Genomic DNA, 9,867 nt, shown 5'->3' with positions numbered 1-9,867 from the left:
ACCTTGGCTATGTCAAGATTGAACTCCAGACCTCATGATGACAGTACTTTATGTGCTAGTCACTAGATTGTATGAGGGGATTATATATAAAATACCCATAAATAGGGGGATGGAGGATATAGGATGAGATCCAAATTTGATTCACTGTCATCCTTACTCGTATTCATTTAAATTAAATAAAAGTAAATAAAGAAGTAGAGAAGAGGTAGCAGAACCTCACCATTTACTCATCATCAATCAATTTACATGTCTCTAAATCACTCAACTCCACATTTGTAGGACTTACCTTCCATTCTTGCCATGGCAGCTGCTGGCCGTCCAATCCCCTCCCTCTCTCTTCCTCCTCTTCCTCCATTAGGATGAGCTTATGGCGAGAGATGGGAGCAAAAAAGAAGAGCCTGTAACTGACGTACGTAGAGAGAGGGAGAGAGGAGAAGGGTGGCCGTGGGGTGATCGATCCGATCCAGCCACCGCCGCCGAGCCCCACAACAGTACAGCCGACGACGGACAAGCTTCTGTTCTGCTCCCTTTTGTTCTCTCTAGTTCCTAAATTTCCCCAATTCCCTTCGTTTCCTTGCCTTTCCTTTTCTTTGCTTTCAAATCAAACCAAACCAATTCAACTTCGATTAAATTATTTGCTCCTCTCGACCTTCGATTTCTCTCTATCTAACAAAAATAAAAGCATCGTGTTTCTAGATCTTTTATACGCCAGGTTCAGTCATTGAATTGATATATATATATATAGTTATTAATCTCATGGATTTTGTTGTATAAAGATTTCGTTAATGCTTTGGCCGTCGTCTGTGCTTGCAGATAATGAACTACACAAGGTGAAAGATCACATGCATGCATACCGATCACCCCACACCACCCGTCATGGCCGCCGCCGTCGCCGTCGACCATCGCCATGGACTTAAGCTACCCACTTGGAAGCGCCGATGCCGCCTGCTTTCCTTTCCCCACCTGCTCTACCTCTTCGAATCCGACCCCCCGCCGTCCGCCTTCCCCTTCCCCTTCCCCTCCCCTGCAGCAACGCCCGCGCCGCGAACCCCCTCCGCCGACGATGGCCACCTTAAACGCACCCGTAAGTTCTCCCGCAGTCTATCCACCCCGTGCCTGTACTCCGCCGCCGCCCCCACAGCGGCCGCCGACGAGCCCCGTAGGGACAGCATCGCGCGACTCGAGGTCGTTTCTGGTCGACGGTCCCGCACCATCCACGCCCTCGTCGTCGAGGCCGCCATCGCACTGGCATCCGGAGCTACACCCGTCCCCGTCGCCGACGGCATCAGCGCAGCGCACTACCTCTTCAACCGCTTCGGCCAGAGCTTCGCTGTAATGAAGGTGATGGACATCGACGGCCCCCCGCCGCCGCAGCAGCAGGGGCGATCAGCGCTCAAGCACCTGGCGGCTCAGGCCAGCGACATGGGCGTCCGCGAGGTCGCCGCCTACCTCCTCGACCACGGCGCCTTCGCCGATGTCCCGCCTACGGCGCTGATCACGATCAGCCGTCCGATTTCCTGCGAGCCGACGAAGGTGGTGACGAAGCGCATCGCGTCGATCCAGCGGTTCGTGGCCCACGAGTACGACGCGGGCGAGCTGGGGCCGTCGCGGTTCTCGGTGGCCTCGGTGCACCGGATCGGGATCCTCGACGTGCGGATTCTGAACGTGGACCGCCACGCCGGCAACATCCTGGTGAAGAAGGAGAACAGTGAGTGCCGGAACGAGGCGACGGCGGAGCTGGTGCCGATCGACCATGGGCTGTGCCTGCCGGAGCAGCTGGCGGACCCCTACTTCGAATGGCTGCACTGGCCGCAGGCGGCGGTGCCGTTCTCGGAAGCAGAGGCGGAGTACGTGGCGAGGCTGGAGCCGTTCCGGGACGTCGAGTTGTTGCAGGCGGAGCTTCCGTTGCTGCAGGAGGCGAGCCGGCGCGTCCTAGTGGTATGCACGACGTTCCTGAAGAGGGCAGTGGAGGCGGGGCTGTGCCTGGCGGAGATCGGCCAAATGATGACACGGGAATTCTCCGGCTTCAGCGAAGGGGCCAGCGAGTTGGAGACGCTCTGCATCAGGGTGGTAGAGTCCATGAGGGACACCTATTGCTCGCCGCCCGATCATGCCCTGCAACAAAGGCAAATCATAAAGAACTGTTTTTTTCTTCTTCTTTTTTTAATAAATATATCCGCGTTAAATCTATTGATTGTTTCATCTTCTGCAATTTCAATTACGGAAACAGCGACGACGAGGGAGGCAGCGGCGACAAGAACGACAACGATGATGGAATATTCCCGGAGCAAAGCGCGGAGGGGTCAATGAATGCTTTCGACGACCACCACGAAGCCGTCGCCGACGTCAGCGACGGCGAAGGTAGCGTGAAGGAGCACAAGGTTGCCGCCGGCGGATTCATCGCCAAAAATTTCAACTTCTCGGCGGCGGACTTGAACCGCGGCGGGATCAGAAGCGTTTCCTTCGAGGGGTTGAGCGAGAAGGAGTGGAGGCTGTTCCTGGAGCTGTTTGAGAGGCTGCTACCGGACGCATTCAAAACGAGGAAGAGTACGGGCCACAGAGGTTTGGTACCTCGTGCAAGTTATCACTCACAGAACAAAATTAATTATTCTTAATTAATTAATTAACTAGGATACTTATGCACTTGAACCAATATGGGGATTAATTGGATATAGGTAAACGAATATATACATAAATATATACAAATATGTAATTCTTACTTGTTAGTTTGGGTCAAGATCTCACCAATACGTGGAGGAGATGAAAATGTCAAGCATATTTGCAATTGTAACTTGATGTATAGGAAAGTTCTTGGAATAATTGTAGCGGGAAGTTTGACATTTCCATCTATTTTTTTTTATCCTTCTTTATAGTAATATTGAACCAGCTCTCCACCATAGTTGGATTTTGACAAAATGACTCGTGTGAATCAATGGTTCAAGGCCGTATGTGTGGGGAACAAAGTTAACACTCTTCATACAAATCTGCATGCAAGCCTCATATGTTCACGTTTTTTTATGAGAAACAAATCAATGGATGGATTAAGAGTGTCTAACATGGGATAATTCAAGTGTCTTGTTTTGGTGCATCCTCCAATATTTGCTTTATGCTTACTTTGTTCATGTCCTTATGTTAACTTCTGAGTCCCGTTATCGTATACAATAATACATCAATTCAATTGGGTCTACCAAGTGATAACAAATGGCGGAAAGAATGAACAGAAATTGACGACAAGCACACCGTAATTGCAAACAAACTGATAACTGTTAGTACATTAATCATGCACACATGATGAAGGTAAAGGAGTTAGGTAAGACTCCGTAACACAGCAAGAAAATGCTTTAACAGATACAAACGAGGGTTGCAATCCTGTCAAGACTCTTGTAAAGAGTTTCTTACCATTTGATTCTTTCTAATTTTCGGACCTTTTCAGCATGTTTAAGATGGTAATGAACAGGTTGAGGATGTCGAGGTAGAGATTGACAGATGCCCAAATGTATTCATCATAGGTGTAGCGCTTTATTAACTCCTCTGTGTCGTAGATGATGAAGCCTGAGAAAACTAGAGCACCAAACCCACCGATGATAGCAGATGATGTTGTTCCAAGAGGGAAGAATATCTGCAGGTGACCAATATCAGATATTAGCAACCACTAATTGAATAAGAACAAAATGCTAACTACTTTGTTTGAGTGCTTTACACACACGTCTCAGGCTAAAGTGGCAGTATATATTTTTGTTTTTGTTCTACATTACTTGTCTTAGTAGTAAAGGTAGTTTGAAATATTAAGAGCAAACATAGCAAAGGATTTCTTTAGAAGGAAGCTCCAATCTTCTCATGCCCAAACCCCATATTTTGCTTTCTCATAGTGCAGTCTACCAATTCATTCACAGTGTACTACACCCTCATCTCGCTTTTTTCTCATCTGAAACTTCATCCAACAGGCAACATCCCCACAAGAAATCTAGCTGTATCCTCGTTCTTAACTGGCACTGTCAACACTGCTGACCCATCCACACCATTGCTTTTTGCACCACAACATCCCCCCAAGTTGGCATGCATCACACAATTGCTAGATTAAAAACGATAATAGGTTATTCTGAGCTTATAATCCAGATCATGTTTCTGACACTATCCATACCTTCTCATCAGAAAGTAATGATCCTAATTATCAATCTTCAATATTAACTTTTAAAGGAGACGACTTTATTCCTGTTATCTGTCTTAAAGGACAGAACTAACTGAAACACATGGGGGGCATAATTTCAACCATTGAACATAAAAGAATGAAACCCTGACGCTATAAAGCTTTAGGAAGGCTCTTAACTGAGGAACAGTTCAGGTCAAAACTTTAAAATATTGCTTGAATCTAGCTCTATATGGCAGTATGTGGTCAAGCTTCATGTGCCTAATGAATACGGGCATACAAGACGAAAGATTTCATAACATACTACATGTTTGTTTAAATAACCTTAGTAAAGGAAAAATATGGACAATACCCAATATATTTTTGCAAATCAAACATGTTGTCTGTCTAAATTAGGGCTGCAAACGAACCGAGCCAGCTCACGAGCTTTTCGAGCTGGCTCGAAAAATATTCGATTCGTATTCAAATTTATCGAATTCGAGCCGAACTCGAACATGTTCGAACTTTTTTTCGAGCCAAACTCGAGCCCAAATTATATTGTTCGATAGTTCGCGAGCCGCTCGTGAGCCTTAATATTTTATTAATATAAGTTAAATATATATTAAATAAATAAATTTCAAACCTTTCGAGTATCTATTTTCGAACAATAATTCGAATAGTTCATGAACATGTTCGAATCTTTTGAGCCGAACTCGAACCCGAGCCCTAATTCGAACCAAACTCGAACACAAAATTTTGAAATTTTTGAACTCCGAATCGAGCTCGAACTCGAATATAGCTATTTCAAGCCGAATTTGAGCTTTAGATTTTTCAGCATATTCGGCTCAATTCGGTTTGTTTACAACCCTAGTCTAAATCTATAATAGACTGAACAGGAAAAAGGGCAAAAAAATGTGTGAATGGAATACAACAAAAAATTTGTAAGTATGGTTAGGAGAGTTTATACGCTACATCATGGTGGTAAAAGGTGATTCACTCGTCCCCTGCGCTTCCGCTAGCCCGTCCTCATACCAACACAGAAGAGATAAATCACAGTGGCTACTAACCTTGGACAGTTGAATAGCACATGGGGGAGGGTAGGCACCCGACTACTAGCTAGGATTTGACACCCAAACCTTATGGTGACAACACCACCATGCACTAGTCAACTGTCTGTCCCGAGGGGACAAGTTTATACCCTATATCATGATAGAATAAAACAATGCCAACTATAAAAATTGTTGGACATAATATGACAAATCCATGAAACTATAGGCAAACTGGTAACACTTTTCAGGTGTGTTAACACTTCCAGTTACTGTTTATTTATGAATAATTTTTTTTTGCAGTAATTTGTTAGTTCCTCTACAATGATTATCTAGCCGTACCTGAATAGTACTGGTAACAAGAAGAATGATGAGACCAGAAAATAGGAATGGCCCAATGTAGCTAAAGTCCTTGCCCTTTCTGGATGCCCAGAAAGTATATCCAGTCAAGGATGAAACAACAGCGGATGTTAAAATCAATGCCTCAAGCACAATCTTTCCTGGAAACAATTAAGATCATAATAGTTAATAAGTGCAAGCGGCTTGAAAAGTTTGGAAAGGTATTACTAATATCTTTATCAATCTATCAGGTCACCTTCAGTATTGGCACAGGCCACACCAATGCTCAAGCTTAGGCACAACGTAAACAGCCCCAGGAAAGCAAGATTCAGTGGGTGCCTTTGTCGATAATGATACAAGGGGAGTAAAACTGCAAGAGATAGGATGTTAGATATTATTCAAGAATTTAGTCATATTTTCATTGGTTAAAACAAACATGAAAGCCAGAGTAAATTAATATTACTAGGATGAAATAGCTTGTGATAGGATGTTTGAATAAATTGTCCTTTAGTACAACATGCTTTATTTACTTGTTTAATACTATTCTTGGGAAGTGTGTGTGTCTATGCAAGCACATATATTACTAGATAGTTCAATTACATCTTTCCTTTCAATTTAGTGAGTGTAGTTAAATTTCATTTCAGCATTTTGCAATGCTCTCTCACAGCTGCCATTGCTAGAGTAGCATAACAAAAGTGTATCCACATCAACCACTGATCCATCATACAGCACTTACAGTACTAGTATAATACAACCACCACTGCCCACTCTTGTTGCTTTTGCACACCTCCCTTCCTCAACCTTCATTTTCCCTCTTCCACTGTCTTTAAGTGCTCCATTTTCCTCATCTCCTCAAGTTGGGGCATGTAAATCTCTAAAACTTGACCGTACTGTAGGTTATTTGTTCTTATATTCTCCAAATAAAATTTATGGTCTTCTCTACATAATTCATTAGTCCTATGATTTTTATCCACTTTGTTCTTCACCTTCATAACTCATGGGGATCCTCTACCAATGAACTCAAATTCAAAGTCATCATAGTGACCAATTCAAATCTGATAGTTGTAAATATCTTCCTTGGGCACGATCATAATGGTAAACATAATTATCATAAAACACAATTAATTTCTAACGAATAACCTATGCTATTGATTACTATGAGACATTTTATCTTATTGTATGATTCAATTCAATCCGAGTTTGATTCAATTCAATCTGAGTCTGATTCAGTTCAATCTAATTCTCTTTGTTTGATGATCAAGGTCGATGCATGTTCAAGATGGATTTCAAAATATCTTCTTACTAAGCAGGTATATATAGAACAACCTCCTGGATAGATTGATCAACAAATAGACTAACCTGTGCAAGCTCAAGAAAGTGTGTTCATACATTGTTTGAGAAATATTCTAAGATAATCAATAAGATTCGCCAATAAGAACAAAAACTAGTCATTCAATTTTTATTTGACACCATGTTACGGAGATACTACTGTTAGTAGTTTGTACTAACCATATTTTCCTAATTGTAAGTGTTATGTAGGCTATCACTGAGTTCACAAAGCAATTTCAATCAATCATGATGTCGATCTTAACTAAGTTAGATCTGGATCAACAGAGCAATTGGATATTGATCAAGGAATCGACCATATAAAGACATGCCTTTGAGATACATTCAAATGATAGAATATTTCAAATATGGTAGAAATCAAATGAAACTCAACAACTGCTGGGTGAATCAATTGCTCCCTAGCAAACTGGCCAAAAACTTGCTTATCCACAAACCCAACTCAAGAGTCTTTCAGATAGGTAAGATCATGCACTCATGAAGAGTATTTCAAAAATAAAAAATGATATAAAGGCAATTTCAATCAATCATGATGTCGATCTTAACTAAGTTAGATCTGGATCAACAGAGCAATTGGATATTGATCAAGGAATCGACCATATAAAGGCATGCCTTTGAGATACATTCAAATGATAGAATATTTCAAAAAAAAAAAAAACCCTCAAATATGGTAGAAATCAAATGAAACTCAACAACAACTGGGTGAATCAATTGCTATCTAGCAAACTGGCCAAAAACTTGCTTAGTTCCACAAACCCAACTCAAGAGTCTTTCAGATAGGTAGGATCATGCACTCATGAAAAGTGACATGGATTGGAAAAAGTGGGGAAAGAACCCAAACACAAAAAGAGGAGAATGAGGAGAGGGTGCACCAAAATTGAATCCCTATATGAGAAAAGCAACAAATCAGAGGAGCACTGTTGAGTGGTAAAAGCAACCTGCCATAGATAAGAGGAGCATGAGTCAGCATCTTCATAAGGGAGGAGCATGGGCATCTATGTCTAGGTGGAGGGATGAGTAAAAAAGGATTATGAAGGAGGCAATTCACCTGCATGAGGAAGAAAGCTTTTAATCACGAGGTGGGTAGATTCAAGAAAACGGGGATTAAGGGAAAATCAATAATCATAGTATAAATAAAAGTATTTATTAACTCAATAAATGTCAATCTATGATATCGTTAGTAACTAAGACTGTAATTTGATTCTGATATAATTTACCAAAAACTAAAATTGAAAAAAAAAAATTATATTGTTCTCTTTTCTTCCATTTTACTTATTGATTTATATCCCACTGATCTTATCGATATGAAGCAATTGTTACTTGTAATTTTGTTTATGTTGATATCAACATTGGTTTGGACAAGCATGGAAAATTCAACAAAGGAAAATTATTTTCTTGTATTTGAGATTTGTTACTGTTCTGCAAGGGTCTCTTAACTGAAAAGAGGTGTATTATGAATCATGTGGGAGGGAGCCTACTAGATATAGAGACCAATAAACACTCACAGCATTCGTTGGCATATTCATTAGATTATTCCATTGACTCATTACAATGGTGGGAATTTAAGAAGCCAAATTGTTTCTATATGCTCTGTTTAACAATCTATAGCAGTGAGTTATCTCAATTCTCAGGCTTGATGGATTTTTGAGCTTTAAATTTCAAACTTTCACAATGCTTGTTTTTGTTTTCTTGAATTTGACAGTTTGGTGATTCTCAGATATACAGGGTTTTTCATTAAATTTTACTTTGTTTTGTACAATTCCTATTATCTACCACACCTTCAATTAATCTGTCCGTCAAACAGGTCAAACATGTTGACCTGGAAACCGATGGCATGAATTTGGCAACAGGTCCAGGTTTAAGAACATTGGAAAATTTTCTTTGGAACAACCTAACTTCAACCTCAAATTGATCTAAAGAATTGAACATCACTACTAGATAGAAAACAGAGATGAAATAGCATGAAACTACCATTTACCCAGTCCATTAGATCTTCACAAGACTCCAATCCACGGCGAAAGGACAAAGCTCCGGGATCTTACAGAATCTATACTAGTTCTTACATGCACAAAGATAAGTGCTCGAGTTATGAAATATCTTATGATCTTCATCTTGTAGTTTTATCGCCAAACTAATTTTGTTTAGAAGTTCAAACCCAACCCACCCAGCCCTATGTCAAGTGAATCAAGGCTTTCTACAAAGGAATCGAGCATACAAGTTGTCGGACAACAAGGTATGTTTAGATAATTTTACAAGAGGATGAATAGATCTGGAGATTAAAAACCAGCAAGGGCATAGGACGCTTACGGACGAGAGGGAGGATGGCAAAGGCGAGGGCGAGGCCGGGACTGGCGGCGAGGGCGGAGTTGATGGAGGGATGGAGGACGGTGGCGGCGGATACAGCAGTTGTGAGCAGGATCTGGGTGGCGAGGATGCCGTAGACCTTGCGGACGAAACCCCAGCGGAGGTCAGACTCGGTGCGGGAGAGGCCAGGGTGCAGCGGAGCCCAGCCAGCCTCCAAGTCGCCGTCGACGCCGTCGACCTTCTCCTTCTCTAGCCGCGCGAACGGCCTTCCAAGAGTCGCCATTCTCGATTCTTCTGCTCTCGATCTCGATCTGGAAATGGTAGGCGAAGACCAAGATGACCACAAGTGCAACAACAACCGACGGTTTTTGACCCTTTTTTTTTGTTTTTTAACTTCGGCTGAACGCGTAGAGTATTAGACAATAATAATAATAATAATAATAATAATAATAATAATAATAATAATAATAATAATTTTCCACACCTTATCAGATTTGTATAAGTAGCAACTTTAGGTCGTTTTATTTGAGCGGTAGGTTTAGGTTACAATTGTTGGATCGACCAAGTAGAGAAGGGAAATTAAGAAAGAAATTTTAGAGATAAGACATCCTTTTAATGGAAAAAAAAAGGACATCTGAGAATGAATTCAATATTTACTTAGGCTCATAAGTGATATTTCAAGATATATTGGTACTTCCTTAGTAGGTC

The 9,867-nt window shown here is 41.6% G+C and overlaps 2 protein-coding genes across 3 annotated transcripts; one reads left to right on the top strand and one right to left on the bottom strand.

Annotated features, from left to right (window-relative positions):
* Nucleotides 1-274: 274 nt before the first annotated feature.
* Nucleotides 275-2,878, top strand: LOC121967218 (phosphatidylinositol 4-kinase gamma 8-like). Of its 2 annotated transcripts, XM_042517312.1 has the most exons (3): nt 275-712; nt 814-2,126; nt 2,231-2,878. In XM_042517312.1, the coding sequence occupies exons 2-3, from the start codon at nt 847-849 to the stop codon at nt 2,613-2,615; spliced, it is 1,665 nt and encodes a 554-aa protein (XP_042373246.1). In that variant the 5' UTR covers nt 275-712; nt 814-846; the 3' UTR covers nt 2,616-2,878. The 2 variants fall into 2 exon arrangements, with proteins under 2 accessions (XP_042373246.1, XP_042373247.1); XM_042517313.1 differs by lacking the exon at nt 275-712 and having other exon boundaries at nt 734-2,126.
* Nucleotides 2,879-3,224: 346 nt separating this feature from the next.
* LOC121967219 (BI1-like protein) lies at nt 3,225-9,534 on the bottom strand. The gene is made up of 4 exons (XM_042517314.1): nt 9,163-9,534; nt 5,768-5,881; nt 5,515-5,672; nt 3,225-3,619 (listed from the first exon to the last, which is right to left on the bottom strand). Exons 1-4 carry the CDS (start codon nt 9,440-9,442, stop codon nt 3,413-3,415), a joined length of 759 nt encoding a protein of 252 aa, XP_042373248.1. The 5' UTR covers nt 9,443-9,534; the 3' UTR covers nt 3,225-3,412.
* Nucleotides 9,535-9,867: the final 333 nt, after the last annotated feature.

Source organism: Zingiber officinale, chromosome 3B, assembly GCF_018446385.1.
Source record: "Zingiber officinale cultivar Zhangliang chromosome 3B, Zo_v1.1, whole genome shotgun sequence".
Classification (NCBI taxonomy): Eukaryota; Viridiplantae; Streptophyta; class Magnoliopsida; order Zingiberales; family Zingiberaceae; genus Zingiber; species Zingiber officinale.
This window is presented reverse-complemented; position numbering and strand designations above follow the sequence as displayed.